The sequence below is a fragment of the Myotis daubentonii genome, chromosome 13 (genome assembly GCF_963259705.1).
Source record: "Myotis daubentonii chromosome 13, mMyoDau2.1, whole genome shotgun sequence".
Classification (NCBI taxonomy): domain Eukaryota; kingdom Metazoa; phylum Chordata; class Mammalia; order Chiroptera; family Vespertilionidae; genus Myotis; species Myotis daubentonii.
Window position 1 is genome coordinate 40,893,480 of NC_081852.1, and position 19,387 is coordinate 40,912,866.

The window sequence follows — 19,387 nt, forward strand, 5'->3', positions numbered from 1 at the left end:
TGTCCTTGGACTAAGATTGGATGTTGCTACTCTCATCCAAACTGGTGAGTTCTTTCTTTCCCAGGAGACTCCTTGGTTCCTCCATGCAAATAGATTCTTGGCAAGGCCACAGTCTGTCATCCTGCCCAGAAGTGCCTGCTTTCTAGAGTGAGCATAGATTTAAGCTAAACCCATTTTTATTTGAGAGCTTTGCTTCCCAGGTATCAGGAGTCACACGTTCAGCAATCAAATCCTGTTGCGATGATGATGATGATGATGATGATGATGATGACGACGACGACGACAAGCATAACGAATCTTTCCTGGGTATCAGACCCCTTGCTAAGCACATTAGATACATTACTGTATTCATTTCCTCAAGAATTCTGTGTGGCATATACTAGTATTATCCTCATTTTACACAGGAGAAAACTGTGGCCCAGAAAGGTTAAGTAGCTAGCCCATGGTCCGTGGCTGGCCGTGAAGAGCCAGCCCTGGACCCGCTCAGCCACTCCTCTATCGCTGGGACTGGGCACTGAGCTGCCTTGGCCAAGGCCTTCAGCCGCCCTGGGCCTCCTTCCAGCTCTGCTTTCCTCCTTTCGAGGGCCCTCTCCCAAAGCCCCAGGTGGGTGCCAAACCTTATCCAAAGGTCTTCAAATGGGTGGAAATTCCTACGCTTCCACCCTCCCACTCCCACAGCCCCTCTGGGCCTGGCCAGGGCTTCTAGAGGAGGACTGGTCAGGAAAGGAAGGTTCATCAGCAATAGACCCCACCCCAGACCCCTCAGGGCTTTAGTGTAGCAACTTGCCCTCCTCTCAGTAGTCCCCTCCTCAGACCCAATTCTGGAGGCAGGAGTCGTTTCTCCTCCCGAAATGGCCATCAGCATTCTGCATTACAGTTAAAATTCTGCCCGATCTTAGTTGAATAGGGAATTCAAGTCTGGGCTTAAATGCCATAGAAAAAGAAAAAGTTACTGTCTTTTCAGAATGCCCATTGTAACTTGTCCTTAGGGTCCCCCTTTCCCCCGCCCCTTTCTCCCCCCTCCTCGCCCCCCCCCCCCCAGTCACGGTCTTTTTCCACTTAAACTGACCAAATGAACCGCCAGAGAAATACAGCTGCACAGTGAATAGTTATGGGTATGATTTCTTTCCCTCATTCATTTGCCCTCCCAGCTTAACCAAGTCAGAGAGTTTGAAAGACCACTCACCGTTTCTTTGATTATGTCCACAGAGTACGAAGCCAAGGGCTGATGAAGCAATCTTGATAACTTGACACATTTGAAAGTGGAACATGGGGAGTGAATTATCCTGACTGACTATATCCACCAGTTTAACCAAGTATCTGCCAGTGTCACCCCATGCAGAGTGGTGGCTCTGCCACTCGCCATCTGTGTGACCTCTTAGTACCTCAGTTTACCCATCTGTAACATATGGGGATTGGATCTGAGAATTCTAAGGTCCTTCAAGTTCTCAGAGTCTTTATTTTATAGCTACAAAATACATCCTTTACAAGTGAGATAAGTTAGGGGGGAGGTGATTGTTTGAATAAAAATGATCCTCTCTATAAAACTTTCACCACATAGTTATTTTATAGAGCACGTTTTCACTGTGTACTTGATGCAGGATCCAATTTACAAAATACTGACTTTCGGCCAATTTTTTAAATGACACTTTTACTGTTGCAAGTGGGACTTGCCCGTAAGTCACAGTTTCTAAAAACACTATGATAACTCCCTCCCTCCAGAGAATCCTTGACCGTGAAAGCAGTAGAATCCATTCTAAAATCATTACTTCTCTTGGACGGAGTTTTTCTTTTCTATAAAAATTATACTCATAAACCTTCAAAAACTGGCTTAAATATAATAATCTATTGGTCCTTTTGAAGCACAAACCAGATATATCACTTTCCTGCCTAAAGCACTCCAGAGGTCTCCCATTGTTCTCCAGGGTCCTGGCCAGGTGGTGGCCAGGTCTCTGCATGTGCTGTTCCCTCCACCTGGAATGTTCTCTCCAACTTTCTCATCCCCCCTACCTTGGAACTCTGCTCTCTCATTACTTCTTCAGGGAGTTGTCAGATCCCTTTATGGTAACTCTGAGGTGCGATCTGACGTTTCCCGGGATGAGCACATCCTGACCAGTAGAGCCTTTCCACTCTATGGTTGCTCATGAAGGCACATGGGTGGCTCACTGCATGGACGACACTGTCCAGGCACTGACTCACAGCAGGATCTCTGCCTTCATGGAGTCACCTGTCTTCCAGGTAAACAGTCGAGTACAAGAATGAACCCGACTACCAACCACTGCTCTCTCCTCACAGTGCTTACAGAGAATTAAATGAGTGATTAGAGTCATTGTGGGCGTGCTATGAGAGGAAACGGGTCCATGCTTCAGGTTCCCATGTAGGATGAATTTATGTCCTAATCACACATTTGCTCAAACAACCCTTTCACTACTTTCAATCTAAGCAGCTGAGAGAGAAAGATCATGGGTTGCCATCCCTGGGCCAGCACGGTAAGGGGAGCCAGGGTCTATTTACCTCTCTCCATCCTGTAAGTCTTCCCAAGCTCTTGGACTGCACCGCCCTGCCCCAATGCCAGCACCTCATTTGTTTCTTCTTTAAATGAATTTCCGTTCCAAAGGTGCATACCCTTTCCCAAATACGACAGTAGTCCAGCCTACCATTTTGATTTCATGTTCATAATATTTATAGAACATCGATATCATCCCCACTTGAATAGATCTGGAGATGTGGGCTAGATCATGGCCGAACTGGGACCTCAAAGCGAGTCTCTGGCTCTTGGGCCAGCGTTTCCCCCACCCTGTCTCTGCCTCCTGGGCTAAGCCAGGCCTTTTTCAGAGCCCTGAGAAGCCCAAGTTGGCTGCCTCCTGCTGGCAGAGAGTTCCTGCCAGGCGTTGGGTGCTACTGCTAAAGAAGAAGGAGTTCCAGAAGCAAGAAAGGTGGATTATGCACAGAGCCAGTCTCTGCTTCTATTTTCCTCCCTCATCATGGGAGGAGGGAATGGCTGGCACATTGGAGGTGGGGGTGGGGGACTATGAAAACCAATAATTCATGACAATTGATAAATGTCAGAAAAGTACTTACTCACATTCATTCCCTGAAAGTCTCATTCTCCGTGTGTTCTTATCTGTCTTTCAACGGTGGCATTAGTCAGGTGAATTCAGCAAGAAAGACCAACGTTTTAGCCAAATGCTGCGGAGAGAGGGAGTTTGATTTAACTTCATTTTTCCAGCCAGGGCTGGGTCCAAAGCCAGTTTTTCTGACTGGGTTGTTTGCCACACGAAAAGCAAATTCCCAGAGGTTTCTGAGCTCCGATGCAAGATGACTGCTGCCACCCACCCGCCCACCCACTCACTAATAAGACAGAACGCCGTCCTATTTTTGGTAACAATTACAGGGCCTCCCGGTGCAAGCAGAAAGCTGTTTATTTTCTGTTACATCACTTCACTTTGCCTTCGAAGGCTGGTCTGCGCTCAGTGTTTTCCTGGTGATGCAAGTCGGCTCTCTCCTCCGGCAGTTGGATCCCTCCCATCTCGCAGCACCTCACAGGTCTCTTCCCCGAGCAGTGCGTTGCTGGATCGAGGAGCAGCTCACGAATCAGCTGCAGGTCCCCGTTTTGAAAAGCAGAGATACAGAGGCAAAGGGAAAGGGTGGACTCCTATGTGACCTGATCTCAGAGCAAGACAATCACCAGCTGAATTCCAGAAGCCCTGTTCATGTTTGGGGAGATTTTTCCGACTGCGTGCAATCAGAGAGAAGCCAAAGGATGGGAAATGCCTGCATCCCCCTGAAAAGAATTGCTTATTTCCTATGTCTCTTATCTGCGCTCTTGCTGACTGAGGGGAAGAAACCAGCGAAGCCAAAATGCCCTGCCGTGTGTACTTGTACCAAAGATAATGCTTTATGTGAGAATGCCAGATCCATTCCACGCACCGTGCCTCCTGATGTTATCTCATTGTAAGGCCCGTAAGCATTTGCTATCTAATTTACGATTTAAAAATTCCAGCCAGTGTATTTGGGGCTTTGTATGTACTGGTAGAAGGGCATGGAGAGAGAGATTGCTCTCGCACACTTGGCCATTTGACAATGCTAACATTTTGCTGCATTTAGAGATTTTGATTTTGATTAGCTGCTACGGAACATGCTTAGATACCCCCCACCCTTGAACATTATTATGAGGAACCTGTAGCAGATTCGTTTCTCCTACTTCACCTGGGAAGGAACAGTATGGTACTTCATAAAATAGTGTCAAAATAGTGACTTGTTTTTGCTAAACTGGATTAACACAAGGTTTGTTCTGTGTGTGTGTCTCTTTGTGTGTGTCTGTCTGTTTGTTTTCTTTCAGATCCTTTGTGAGATCTGGTTTTACTGAAATCTCAGAAGGGAGTTTTTTATTCACACCATCGCTGCAGCTCTTGTGAGAAATATTTATATCATAACTATTTTTAATATAGCATATATTTGGATAAGCCCTCTAGTAAAACAATCTTGATATTAATTTTGTTGAATGTGATTATATTTCTGGAGAGAAAAAGATTATCAGTAAAGAGGTCCAGGGATTTGTTTGCAGCGTGACACCAACGGTGCAGGTTGATTCTTGCAATGGGAAATTTGCTAACCTGTAATGCTGTCTACTTTCATGGCTATGTATGAAGTTGTGGGAACGTTGCCACAATGATTCCAATTTCATTCCACTATTTTACTTTCATTTTTGACTTGGGAACTTTGGTTATTTTGCCCTGGAGTTTTTGAATTAGTCAATACAGAACCCAGCATAACATATGTGCTCAAGATGTTGTCTCCCAGGGATCTGGGGCAGGCTGCTACTCTGTGTGATTTACCATGGGGGTGGCGGGGGGCGGGGGGGGGAGGACTTGGTTCTTTCTAGGTAATTCTGTAAAAGATCCATTCTGGAAAGATTGTTTTCTAATCTTATCTAATTTATAATTAGTTCCCTTGCAAGAAGGGAAAGAAAATAATATAGGGTAGTGCAAAGGATTCATCTCTGCTGTTGTGTTTTGAGTTAGCCACGAGGGAACTACATATTCAGTCTATGTCTCAAAATAGTCAAAAAATAATATTTGACTCAGGTCTCCCCACAGGCATAATGTCACATGTACAATTTTTTTTCTAACGTGTAATGTTTGGCTATCGAAGTACTAGTTCTCAGAGTAGGACCATGTGGAAGTCAAAAGGTCCCCCGTGCTTAGATGTCAGGCAACAGATCGGGCTGTCATTAACATGCTTCAGGAGGGAATTGTCGATTAACTGAGTTTTGGTTATCTTAACTGCATGATTGAGGACCCAAGATTTTTTTTTTCTCTCACCTTAACTGGCCATTTTGGCTGTGTGAGGTTATACATAGAGAGGCAAACAGCATGGTTTTGAAATTAGAGAGATCTGTGTGTAAATTTTATCACCACTTACTAGAAACTAGATTTGTAATCTTGTGCAAATGACTAAATCTCTCTGAGCCTCAGTCTCCTCATCTGTAAAATGGAAGTGATAACACATTAAAATATTGTTATCAGAGATAAATAAGATTTTAGTAGATAAAATGTTTGGCATAGGGTCACATGGTTACACATTTTTAGAAAATCTTTATTGTTCAGATTATTTGGTTACACATTTTATAAATGGTAGGGTTTTAAATGTTTACAAAAAGCTAAAAAATCCCTTGATCTATTGTTTTGTCTATATGAAATGCCAAAACTGGTTTGATTACTTTATTAATTCACAGATATGATCAGGTGTTTTGATATTATGTAACCGTGTTGGTTAATGCCCTTCTACTAGCTAACGTCTTTAAATGATTAACAATTAGTAGAATATTCCTAAGGGATTTATGTGTTTGATTAATGGCTAGTGATATGATTAGGGGAAGTGTTAGCATATTGAACAAACCCCAAAAAGATAGTTTTTAGCACTTAAAGTATCAAAGTCTCCAATGCTGAGATCCTTCCATACAATAAGAATTGATTGTATCTGAGAAAGTGATAAATTGTGCTGTTGTTCATTTTTTAAATAAATAAATGGCTCATTTAAAAAGCATCCTTTTTGCCCAGCTGCGTGCGGCCCATTGGTTGAGTGTTGACCTTTGAACTAGGAGATCACAGTTCGATTCCAAGTCAGGGCACATGCCCAGATTGCAGGCTCAATCCCCAGTAGGGGATGTGCAGGAGGTAGCTGATCAATGATTCTCTCTCATTATTGATGTTTCCATCTCTCTCCCTTCCTCTCTGAAATCAATAAAAATATATTAAAATTAATAATTTTTTTAAGTAAAAAGCATCCTTTTGATGAGCTAGGGCACCTCTCCCCCCCATCCCTCCCACCTTCCTGGATAGTTAAATAGATAAGTCTTTAAAATTCAAGAGGTGTCAGTCAACACATACTCCTGATATTCCTACACTAGATGAACTTCAGCTCTGACACCGAAAGCCTGAATTCATCAACCTAATCAGTAAGCACATCTCCACTCTGCTTTTGCTGGGTGGACCAGCCTCGGCAAGCACAGATGCTGGACAATGTTATAGAAATAGTTCCCGGCTGCTGCAGGGTAATGTGATTACACGTATTTAGAATCGCAGAGGGAGGCCAAGGAACTGGTTTTTAAATAGCCCACACAGAGTGTGTGCCATGCCCCTGTGTCCCATGCTCCGAGTTCCTATGGAACATTCCAGCCCTTATTTCTGAAAGCAGTTCAGGTTTCAGACATAACAAAAGGGAGAGTAATTCCTACCCTGTAGGTCCTTACTTAACTCACATTGGCTAACTTCCACATGACAGATTTATGCTGGGGCTGATCTTATGCAGAATGGCCAGGGGTCAAAGTTTGTCTCTAATCGCCAGGACCCTTTTTTCTGAAAGATTTTGCTCCCATTCTTCCTGCCCGGCGTCCTCTGCTTCCTCTCATCTTTCCTGAGGAGATAGTAAGTTCATTTTCGCTGAAGAAATAAATGCTAAGGCTCCAAATGTGAACTGCGTCGTAATCATAGCAGTGGTGGATATGGATAGTTCACAGACAAAGAGCGTTCTTCTGTGACACAGAGCCATCTAGTGCTCTGAAAACCCGCTATGGGCTGCACCCCCCATTAGGACAAGATGACCAAGGGGCCCTAATTTGCCTTTGCATGACTTTTGCCATTGCTTGGAGTTTGCAATGAATTCTAATAGCATTTGTAACAGATTACCAAACTGGCTTGTCATATCCTGCAAAGTGATAAACCTCAGAATCAGTTGTGCTTGATTGACATACAAAGTCCATTGGTTTCTTGCCTGTTGTTGAGTAGGGAAATGGCCCATTCCCATCACCCACCCTAACAATCTGATAAATTCATTATGGCCCCAAATGCTTTTTCAGACCTTCTGTAGAGACATGATGAGAAGTACTTTTGGAAATGTCAGCCTTGGGTACTGAGGGAAACAGACATGGTTCCTCCTTAAATTACACACAGTGTCTGGGGAAAAGATCCTGATAGGCCGTGGCTGACAGTGTGTGTGGGAGAATAACAACAACAAAAAGCCAACACTTAGTAGAGAGAGGAGAGAAGGAATAAAATTATCCAATAAAAATTTATCAGATTAGTTGTATAAAACATATATTTTTTAAAATATCTAATTTATTATTTTAAACAACCTTTTCCAAGAAAATGCAATTTCATTGATGTTTTCCACAGGGCAGGTTGTGAAACATACCCAGTGAGAACAATTATTCATCCTAGTTTGCTTTTCATGATAGGGAGTGATGCTTGTAATGAATGCAATTTACAGAAATGAATGTGTTTTCACAATTACAGTCCTGTTCTTCTCAACTACAGACTGAAATCCCCAATGATACATACTCATTACAGAAGTAAAATTCAAATTTAAGAGTACAAAATGTGGCCAATTTGCCATTTGTTTATAACATTTTTAGTAACATAAATGCCTCCAACTCTTAAGAGAGTTCTAGCCCTAGCTGGTTTGGCTCAGTGGATAGAACATTGGTGTGTGGACTGAAGGGTTCTGGGTTCAATTCCAGTTAACCTGGGCATATGCGTGGGTTGCAGGCTCGATCCCCAGTAAGGGGCCTACAGGAGGCAGCCAATAAATGATTCTCTTTCATCATTGATATTTCTATCTCTCTCTCCCTCTCCCTTCTTCTCTGAAATCAATTAAAATACATACATACATATATATATATATATATATATATATATATATATATATATATATATATATAAATTTAATAAAAGAAACATTTTTTAAAAGAGAGTTCTATTTGCAGGAAGTAAATTACAGGGCTGGTGCTGGTAAGATGCTTAAAAAAAATCTGCACATAAAAATTTAGTGTGACCAGAAAAAAATTTCTATTTATTCTAATAAGATTTTATCTCATTTGAAACAATAGAACTGACCCCTCTGGGGATAAATTTTATTTATTTTCTTATTAATACACAATCAACGTAAGTTCATAGTCCATAAAATATCAAAACTGAAAATAAAAATGCTAACAACATGAACAAGATAAATAATAAATCCATCCTTACTAAAGTTTTATACTTTAGTCCTTCAAAATATAATTTGTCCAGGTAAAAATATCCATGGCCTATCTCACCTTTATAGGGATTAGCCTCTTTTTCTATTCATCTTTATATTACAAATATAAGAAAAATCTAGCACTCTTCAATGACTATTCAAGCCAGACCTATTGGCTAAGAGGGCTTCTAGAGGAATTATTAGCTTCTTATGGATGAGCATGCTTCAGTTTGTGCAGAGCTGATGCTCCCACAGACCAAAAAGTACAACGGACCAAGAAGTAAAAATTTTAATCATCTGGGCTGTTTTGTCTACAATCTTCCCAGTGACCCATAGCTTTGATTTTTAAATTTTTAAAAAATATATGTTTTACTGTTTTTTTAGAGGGGGAGAGAGAGAGAAACATCACTGTGAGAAAGAAACATTAATTGGTTGCCTCTCACATGTATCCTGACCAGGATCAAACCCACAACCTGGATATGTGCCCTGAACAAGAACTGAACTGGTGACCTTTCAGTGCATGAGACAACCCTCAACCAACTGAGCCATGCTGGCCAGGGCTGATTTTTAACTGTTTAATTAATTGTAACTGTGCAAACTAGCCCTGTACAACAGATGTTTTCTCTGAAAGTAATTCATTCTCTCAATTCTTCAGGCAAGAAACTTAGGAGTTACCTGTCCCTTCTCCCTAACTGCCCACTTCCAACTGGACAAGTCCCCTCTGGAACAGCAGGAGAATCTGTCACCTCCTCTGCACCTGAGGGCCATGGCCCTAACTGAGGCTGCACTCATTGTGTCACAGGCTGTTGTGGGAGCTTCTGCACTGGTCTTCCTACTTCCGGTTCCCATCCTACCCACTTCCTTAATGTTACCTTCCTGAAATACAGATCTCATCATGTCACCCCCATGCCTTGAAGCCTTTAATGGGTTCCTAGAAACAGAATGTCTGAACACCTGATTAGATATGAACAGAATTTGGCTTTGATATGAACAGAATTTGGCTATTTGTCCAGAATCCTCTCTGACAATATTGACACCACATACACACACACACACACACACACACACACACACACGCAGATCAAAACAGACTAAAGTACCTAATTCCCTGGCTTCAGTTTTCTCAAGTTCGATGGGCTTAGCTGATGTCTCTAGTACTTTCTAGGGCTTAGCTGATGTCTCTAGTACTTTCATTGTGGAGCTATTTGTGCCTTATCTGCCTGTGTCTCTCATGAAGGATTACCTAGAGCTAAGCTCCTAGACAAGAGCCTAGATATTGTAAGCCTAGACCTTGCTAACCACATACAAAATGTATAAACAGGTTAACAGCTGATAGCTCAATTTTGAAAATGAAATGTATTTTAATAAACATTGCCTTTGTAATTATTCAAAGTGGGGACATATTATACATTTTTGGGGACACATTGTATTTGTTGAATTCAATCCATGTTTCATAGATTTTATACTAAAGCTCCTGTTTTTCTATCAGTCGGTAGTCTTGGTTGTGTTCACACTCCTATGTTTGGTTTTTGCTCTTCTATTTCATAGAAACTATTAGTTTGGAGGTTGGACAGTGGTCTGAACCAAAAAAATGCGAGGAGATATTTGCTTATTACATTATGGCGTCAAACATCTTAGAGATTTCCAATGTGTCAGAACTTAGAAGGCAAGGTCCAGAGCCTGTCCTTAGACCCACTGGTGGAATCTTATTTTGTCCCACTCTGACTTCCTTTATGCTTGTGACATGTAAAAATATCATATTTAGGCTCTTAGGTTCTTTTTGTTAAAATTGAACTTACTGGCCAAAACCTGTTTGGCTCAGTGGATAGAGCGTCGGCCTGTGGACTGAAAGGTCCCAGGTTCGATTCCGGTCAAGGACATGTACCTGGGTTGTGGGCACATCCCCAGTGGGAGATGTGCAGGAGGCAGCTGATCGATGTTTCTAACTATCTCTCTCCCCTTCCTCTCTGTAAAAAATCAATAAAATATATTTTTAAAAAATTGAACTTACCGGGATAACTTTAGATAATACAATTATATAGGTTTCAAGTGTACAATTCTATAATACATCAGCTGTATATTGTATTGTGTGGTTAGCCTCTTATGTTCTTCATTTGATTTTGGAGGCTGACTAGTCTCTCCTATGAAGAGTAGAATTCCCCTCTCTCCAATCTGATAGGACATCCTACGGGAAATGCTGGTTAAGTAAGCATTATGAAGATGAAAAAAATTTCATTAACACAGGATAATTTCCTTTTTGACTTAATTATACTTGCTTAGATAAAACAAGTACTTATTCACTGTTTAGCTGCAAGCAGTAACAAAATGAAATCAAAAGCTTCTCATTTCATCAAACACATTTGGGGTTCCACTGTGCAACAAGTACAGCGCTGGGCTTTGTGAAGGACACAAAGATAAGTGGCATCTTTCCCTCCCACCTTGATATGACAGCTCTCAGCTGGCAGTGATCTCTAAAAGGCTAAATTATGTTCTGCCTGTATTGGAAAGTACTGTAAGGTAGTCTTGATAAGCTATCTTGTTTTGTTCAAAATGTTATTCAGTTGAATGGTGGTGATGGCAGTGCTTGCCAATTATTGATCCTGAGGCTGCAATAGGCTACAGAATGATTGCAAGGAAAGACAGCTGTGGTATCAAAATGACTAACCCTAGTGAGCCAGCAATGTGGCAAGTAGCAAAGAACACAGGTTTTTGTGGTCAGATAAACATGGGTTCAAATCCCCACTCTAGTTCTTGATTTTAGATGAGCTTAACCAAGTCCCATTATCTCTATCTACAATATGGGGAATAACCATAGTACCTACTACATAAGATTACGGTAAGAATTATATGAAAAAATACATGTAAAGTGCTTGGCACAGTTCCTATAACTTGATAAACATTCGCTTTCATTATAATATCTGAAGATCACTTTAATTTGAATGACCGTAACATCAAATTAGCACCTGATCATGTAGGCTGGGTTTGCTTACAATCCCAAATTGAAATTTTTGCTGTTCTACACGTAGGTATCCATCAGAACCTGCTAAGAAATCTTTCCTTCAACTACTTCTCATGGGAAAACATAAACTATTTACCTTTTGGGGGTAGAGGGAAAAGGGCTGAAATAAAACAACTGGCACCACATTTTGTAAAACAGATCAAATGTTGTTTACAAGATTAGCAATGGCCAGTCTTCAGATGAGTGGTTCTGTGGTAGGGTAGTAAAGGCCTGAACTAGAAATCATGAGAGATGGGTTTGAAATCCAGTCCAGCCACTAATGGGCTGTGTGACCATGGGTTGGTCACAAAATATTCCTGGGCCTCAGATGTTATATGTGTAAAATACCAGAGCTAGATTAAATTATGGTTCTCAAATACCAATGGGGATTGGGGTGATAAGGTAAATGAAGGAAACAGCTGGGTATAAGACAATAGAGAATGGTAGTGAATACAATAAGCCAGAGAAGACGTGTCTTATCTAAAAATGACATCTTAGCCCAGGCAAGTGGCTCAGTTGGTTGAGCATCATCCTGTGTACTACAAGGTTGCTTGTTCAATCCCCAGTAGGGGAAAGTACAGAAGGCAACCAATCAATTTTCTCTCTCTCTCTCTCTCTCTCTCTCTCTCTCTCTCTCTTTTTCTCTCCCTTCTTCTCTCTAAGCATGTCCTTAGTTGAGGATTAAATAAATAAATAATAATAATAAAAATGGCATCCTCAGGCCCCAAACGATTATTGCTGATGAGAATGTGGTACATGAACATGAAGCCATATTTTCCTAATTTTCAGGGGAAGGCAGAAATCTGGAAGCAGATTTTGAAACAGGATAAAGACAAAACAAAACATAAGTTGGCATCTGAGAGCTTCACATTTAATTAACTACGGTCTCTTCCTAGCTTAAAATTTTATTTCACAAACAATTACTATAATATAATATAGGAAAATGGTCTTGTTAAGGAAATGGACACAATTTATTGTATCAATTTTAACAAACCAGTAAATTAGATTGTTAATTGGAAATTTTTCATAATATGAAATTGGCTATTACGAAGTTATTATTATTTTTGAAATAGTTTTTATTGACTTCAGAGATAAAGGAAGAGGGAGAGAGAGATAGAAACATCAATGATGAGAGAGAATTACTGATCGGCTGCCTCCTACATGCCTCCCAATAGGGACCAAGCCCAAAACCTGGCATGTGCCCTCGACTGGAATCGAACCTGGGACCCTTCAGTCTGCAGGCTGATGCTCTACTACTGAGCCAAACTGGCTAGGGCACGAAGTTATTATTAAAATAATAATGTACTTCCCAATTTCCCAAGCATTGGGACTTTACCGGGACTTCTACATGGTGGTTGATGATAACACAATGTTTCAGTATCTCTCCCGCAGGGCAAGGGGTGGAAAGGAAATGTTGGGCCCATTTACATGGCAAGATGGTAGGTGTCTGCCTATGCACAATGTTATTAAAAAGCAATGAGACTTTAAAAAGCTAAACAGGTTAGAATTTATATGTACAAAGAACTCTTGACTTACAGAGAACTCCTTGTAGGAGGCCATAGATTCTTCCGTCTATACTTCTGTGGCTACCATTTCTAGATCCTTCCTTGAGAATTGTCTTCACTGCCAGTATACAAGCCATGTAATTTTTTAAAGCAGTGAAGTTTCATTAGAGGGCATTTCTCATTTTTATATTGCCTGATGCTAAGCACTTTATATATCTTGTCTTTTCTTTCTCCATCACAATAACCCTGTGACGGGGTTTGATTATCTCCATGTTGAAGGTAAAGTACTGAGTCCTAGACGAGTTAAGTAACCTCCTCAATGTTACACCCCTAATAACTGACAGAATGGGGCTTAAATCCACAACCTCAATTTAACCACTTCTATTTCCTCTTGAACATGAGTCACTGGGCTTGACTTTGCATAGTTTTGTCCCCAAAATCAATTTCCCTTTCAAAGGGTCAGCCTCTGCCACTAAGGAGGGTATTCAGGATAATGTGTCCTGATTCCTGCAGACAGTTACTGAAAAGGAGTTTCAAAAGCCCTTTCAAAGAGTTGGAGCGTTGCTGGCAAGAACATGTGGTTTCCCTAGGACTCAACTCTCATTTGTATGTGTAAGCTATGGTCCCAGGGGCGGGAGGTGGGAGGAAAGAGAGGTAGGGAGGGAGGGGGGATAGACAGAGAGAGAGGGAGAGACAGAGAGAGGGGAAGAGAGCAAAAGAAAAAGGACTCATTTACTTTAAAGTTACACCTTAGGCCAATGTTTTCTAACCTTGTGTCCCATCAAACAGGTGTCTTGAGAGAAAAGGGTTTTATGCTCACATAAATTTGGAAAACTGCACATTCTCTCCCTGCTTGGCTATGAACTTTGGCATGGAAAAGGATCTGGACTTATTTTATGTTGTTTCGCTTTTCTTAAAATCCCATATTGGTTCTGTGGACTACACTTAGGGAATCTATGCCTTTGGTAGTCATTTTATTTATTGGCTTAATGATTTATACTTCACCTGTTCTAGGAAGTCTTGCTAGCAGAGCTTAAGGCAGGTAGAAAGAAACCCATCCTAAAAGCTACCTTAAGCCATCTGTCTCCACACAAGGAGTAACTGGCACTTCGGTTAGTGCGGGTTCGTGAAGTGTGGTATCGGGAACTCAGGCCTCACCACCAGGCTGTCCACCTGGTTAAGCAGCTCGGCACACACCAATTCTTTGGGGACCTCCCAGTGGATGCTCCATCTTTAGATGGACGTAGACTCTCACTGGCAGCCTATTCATTAGGAAAAAGACCCCTGAGCTTAAATAGACAATCTCACTGTTTTTGTATAGGGTGGGTTCCATCACAGCTATTTCCCAGACAGCTAAACCAACATTTCCCTGGATGCATTCCATGGAATATTCGTTTTATGTAAAGCTCAAAGATAAAAGGGTCCCATTTTCCATAAGACTGGGAAACTGCATATTTAGTTTCCTTCTGAAGAGTCTCGTTTTACTTAAGGATAGAAAGATGCGAGTAAGTAAGAACCTCAATTAACTTCACTTTTCCCAAATTCATTCATTCATTCATTCATTCATGTCAAATCTTTCTACCCCAAAAGATCTTGCATTCCAGGGCATACACTCTGGGACTACTGGGCAAGGCTCTTCTAGGTTTGCAACGGGTGCGGGGCTGATCTGATGGGACTAAAAAGAGGAAGCACAGACTTGCCCAGGACTCTTACCAGCCACCCTGGGAAGAGCATGCCTGAGCATAGAGTCCCAGCTCAGCAGTAACAAGCTTCACACTCCCTTACCTCTCTCACCTCAGTGGAGAATATAAAACCTACAGTATAGGGTTCATTTGAGGCTTTGAATGAGAACTCAGATCCTCAGAGGTGGTAAGCTGCTAAGGATGAGGCATAGTACAGAACAGGTTCTAGATAAAATTGAAGTCCCTTCTTGGTGTTTCAGGACCAGGGTGATGCAGATTGAATTTTTACAACACTGGGAGATGGGCTGTTTGCTAGGAGTTATGCCAACTTCTAGAAAGGAAAAGTTTGACTGCCCTGGGATGAGAGGTAATAACTGAAAGCAAAGAGGTAGGGCCATACTCAGATCTTTACTGGTGGGCATGCCAAGAATAGTTGTAAGGGAATCTTTGCAAATCTAACACCTATATTCTCATCCTGGCCCTACTTCTGACATGGGTTAAGTCATTTAACTTCTTCAGGCCTCACTTTCCTCACCTAAAAAACGAGAAAATGAACTATATATCTCTCTGGGGTGCCCCCACCTCAGATTTATGTGGAGCTAAAAGTAAGATTATTTATTCCCCATCAACCCAGGTTGAAGAGGTGGTAGTAGACTTAAAGATCAGCTGAATTACACTGAAAATGTTTTTCAAGGATCAGAGTCAAAAAGAACTGTGAAGCAATGTGCTGCTGTGTGATGCTTTCCATTTTAATGCTTTCCTATCTTGAGAGCATATCTTTAAATATTTAAATGTAAATTATTCAAGTTATTCCCACAGTACCTGAACTTACTGTGCACATTTAACTAAAGTCATCAGCCTATTATTAATTACTAGAGGCTTGGTGCACAAAAATGTGTGCACTTGGGGGGGCCCTCAGCCCAGCCAGTGCCCTCTCGCAGTCTGGGACCCCTCGGGGGATGTCCACCTGCTGGCTTAGGCCTGCTCCCTGGGAGAATGGGCCTAAGCTGGCAGTCAGACATCCCTCTGGCAGCCCAGGAGCCCTCGGGGGATGTCCCCTTGCCAGCGGGGAGCAGGCCTAAGCTGCAGTCGGACATCCTTAGCGCTGCTGAGGAGGTGGGAGAGGCTCCCGCCACCACCACTGTGCTGGCAGCCGTCAGCCTGGCTTGTGGCTGACCAGAGCTCCCCCTGTGGATGCGCACTGACCAGGGGGCAGTTCCTGCAATGAGCGTCTGCCCCCTGGTGGTCAGTGTGTGTCATATTGACCAGTCATTTCCAGTTGTTCTGCTGTTAGGGTCAATTTGCATATTAGCCTTTTATTATATAGAATCATTCAACCATCCCTATTCTTTTGGAAAAAGGAGGATATTAGTAACAACCAAAGTGAATCATTCAGGCAGAGGCAACTCTAAACAAGTTGGCAAGCCCTCTAACTGTGCCCACAAATATTCCAACAGCTGTAACCTGTGCATCTTGCTCTTATCTACATATAGATGCACCTATAAACATACAGACACACATATGTACCTGGAAGTGTGCACACTCACGTTTATTCACACTGCCGATGGTTGCCAATTCCATGGTGGTGCCTATCATAGTCCCCTTGGGCAGGTGACAGTCTTACTGAACCATTTCCCTAGCAGTAAAACTAAAGTCCTTCACTGTATCTAGAGTTCATCCAGCCCTGACATTTCATGTCAATCTGCTTAGATATTCTTCAGCAGAAGCACTGGAGACAGGCTCATATACATCATCTCATGCAAGTCTTAAAAATCTTCCAGGAAGTCTTTTTGTTATTATAATACTTATTTTAACAGGTGATGAAATATATTCACCTACTTAATGCATCTTGTGCATAATAAGTGGCAGCTACAGGCTTAGAAACTAGATTCTTTATTCTATATCTAATCAATGCAGTCTTCAGTGACAGCCTAGTGCTCACTCTTCTCTTCTTCATCCAGAATGGTCCTCACTGAGGTGGGAGGGGAGAGGATATTGTATGGGACAGCCCCCTAGATTATCTCCCCTTCTTAGACAGGAGAATCTGCTTTGGATTGGAAGACAGGATATAGCCCACCCATGGGCCAATGACAATTCTGATGGTAATCAAGATGTCACAGATGACTAGACAGAATTTAAAGAAGTGGGTGTCGTTAGAGCCATTTGAGCAGTCTGATTTGAGACAAAGAGAAATTTTATCAGCAGGGTTACCATTCCCATGCAGCCATCTGTAGACTTACCACTCCCCATGCAAAGCCCATAGCTACTATTCCAGGAATGAAGCCCACAATGCTGCAAGTAACGAATTATGCATCTCTCAAGTTAGAAGTGACCTAAACGTTATCTAGTCTAGACCTTTGATTTGACGATATAGAGAGGAGGAGTGGCATGCTCAAGGCCACTCAGAGGATTCACGGCCATGTGGGAATTATAACCAAGGCTACCTGATTCCCTCTTCAGAGTGCTCCTTCCTAGTCCCTAGAAGAGGTGAGAAGCAGGGTAGGGAAGTGATTCAGTAACCAATCAGGACACGCATGTGCTTGTCCAGTACTTACACTTCTGTGGACCCCCATCTCTGGCCTCTCCGCTGGATAATGGGCAGCTTTAGCTTTGACCTCCTTCTGATGTAGCTGGATCCTCATTCTCTGTCCTCTGCTCCCCAGGCATAGAATATAACCAGAATCCCTAAGGTTGAGAACAGGTACCAGTATTTTTAAAGCTCACCAGGTCATTCCAAGTGTGACCAAGATTGAGAAGTACTAGAACACAGATCTAGAGGGCTCCCTGCTCCAGCCTTCACACACACTTCCCTTTTGCACACACATCTCCTCCACATTGTGCTCTCTCCTAAGTGTGTCTTGTACACACTTCTGCCTGACATGGATTTAACTCAACCCAATGGCATCCTTTCTACTCAGCCCTTCTGCCAGCTGGCTCTATCTCTGCTGATTCCTAAACCCCATGAAGGGACTCATCTTTAGTCCAACTCATCTTTTTGACCCAGGCTACTTGGGCTATGCCATGCTGACCAACCTCAGAATTAGCTACTCTGGGTAAGAAACTGAGTCCTTTTTGCCCTAATAATCTGAGGAGAGAGACAGAGGTTGTATGGTATAAAACACAGCTACATGGGCTGCCCCAAGTATATTGTTTGTGCAGATGGGATGGAGTGGGCACAGTTTTTCTTAATAGGGACTGTGGGATTCTTTAACATATCTGATACAAAAACAAGTCATAATATTGAAGTCAAACATATTCAGAAGAATCCATAAAATATTAAGGATCAGAGTTTCATCCACTTTATAGGACATGCGCTTGTTGAGTCTTTTTAGCTTTACAGGGGATAATAAAATGGATAGCCCACTCAACTGATTTAGAATGCATGTATAATTTTACACATCCTTATCCATGGAATCCTTGTCCACAGAAAACTGAATTTAGAATTGAAGGACTGATATTCATTATTATCTCAGACAAAGGGAAAATTTTTCACTTTTATAAGAAAACTTTTTATCAAAATATCATATACATAAAAGTGCAGGCCTGGTCTGTGTGGCTCAGTGGTTGAGTGTCAACCTAAGAGCCAGGAGGTCATGGTTCGAGTCCCAGTCAGGCTAGATGCCAGGGTTACAGACTCGATCCCCAGTGTGGGGTGTGCAGGAGGCAGCCAATCAATGATTCTCTCTCATCATTAATGTTTCTATCTCTCTCTCCCTCTCCCTTCCTCTCTGAAATCAATTTAAAAAAAATTAAAAATAAAGAAAAGTGCATATACCCTAAGTATACATCTCAACTTTTAAAAATTAAAACTTCATATTTTTAGAGCAGTGCTAGGTTCACAGAAAAATTGAGAAGGCTTAGAGATTTCCTATATACCACCTACCCTGACCCATGCATAGCCTCATCCATTACCAACTTCCCCCAGCAGAGTGATAGATTTGTTACCATTGGTGGACCTACATTATCGCCCAGAGTCCATAGTCTATATTGTGGTTCACTCTTGGTGTTGTACATTCTATGGGTTTGGACAAATGTATAATGACATGTATCCATCATTATGGTGTCATACAGAGTATTTTTACTGCCCTAAAGTCCTCTGTGCTCTGCCTATTTAATTCATCCCCTGCCATGATTTTTCAATAAAGTGAACATTCTTATACCCAGCACCCAGAAACCAAACATTACAACTATTGCCAAAGACTCCCTTAGTGTCTCCTTCTAGTTACTACTTGCCTCCTAGGGTAACCACTATCCTAAATCAGTTTTGCTGGGTTTTGTTGCTTATGTAAATACTAGAGGCCCGGTGCACAAAAATTTGTGCACTCGGGGTGGAGGGGGGTCCCTCAGCCCGGCCTGTGCCCTCTCGCAGTCTGGGACCCCTCGGGAGATAACGACCTGCTGGCTTAGGCCTGCTCCAGGGTGGCAGAGGGCAGGCCCAATCCCTAGGTGCAGCCCCTGGTTGGGCTCAGAGCAGGGCCGATTGGGGAGTTGGGGCACCGCCCCCTGTCACACACAGAGCAGGGCCAATCAGGGGGTTGGGGCGCCGCCACTCTCACACTCAGGGCAGGGCCGATGGGGAGGTTATGGCTCTACCCCATCACACACAGAGCAGGCCCGTGGGGGTTGGGGCTTCGCCCCCTGTCACACACAGAGCCGCAGGGTGATCAGGGGGTTGGGGAGCTCCC

The 19,387-nt window shown here is 42.4% G+C and overlaps 1 protein-coding gene across 1 annotated transcript in view; it reads left to right on the forward strand.

Annotated features, from left to right (window-relative positions):
- The first annotated feature begins 3,379 nt into the window (after nt 1-3,379).
- The window catches only part of LGI1 (leucine rich glioma inactivated 1), a 41,519-nt gene continuing 25,511 nt past the window's right edge, over nt 3,380-19,387 (forward strand). Inside the window, exons 1-2 of the mRNA XM_059662878.1 lie at nt 3,380-3,954; nt 4,343-4,414. Coding sequence (XP_059518861.1) covers nt 3,488-3,954; nt 4,343-4,414 — 539 coding nt within the window. The 5' untranslated portion in view covers nt 3,380-3,487. The remainder of the gene's footprint in view (nt 3,955-4,342; nt 4,415-19,387) is intronic.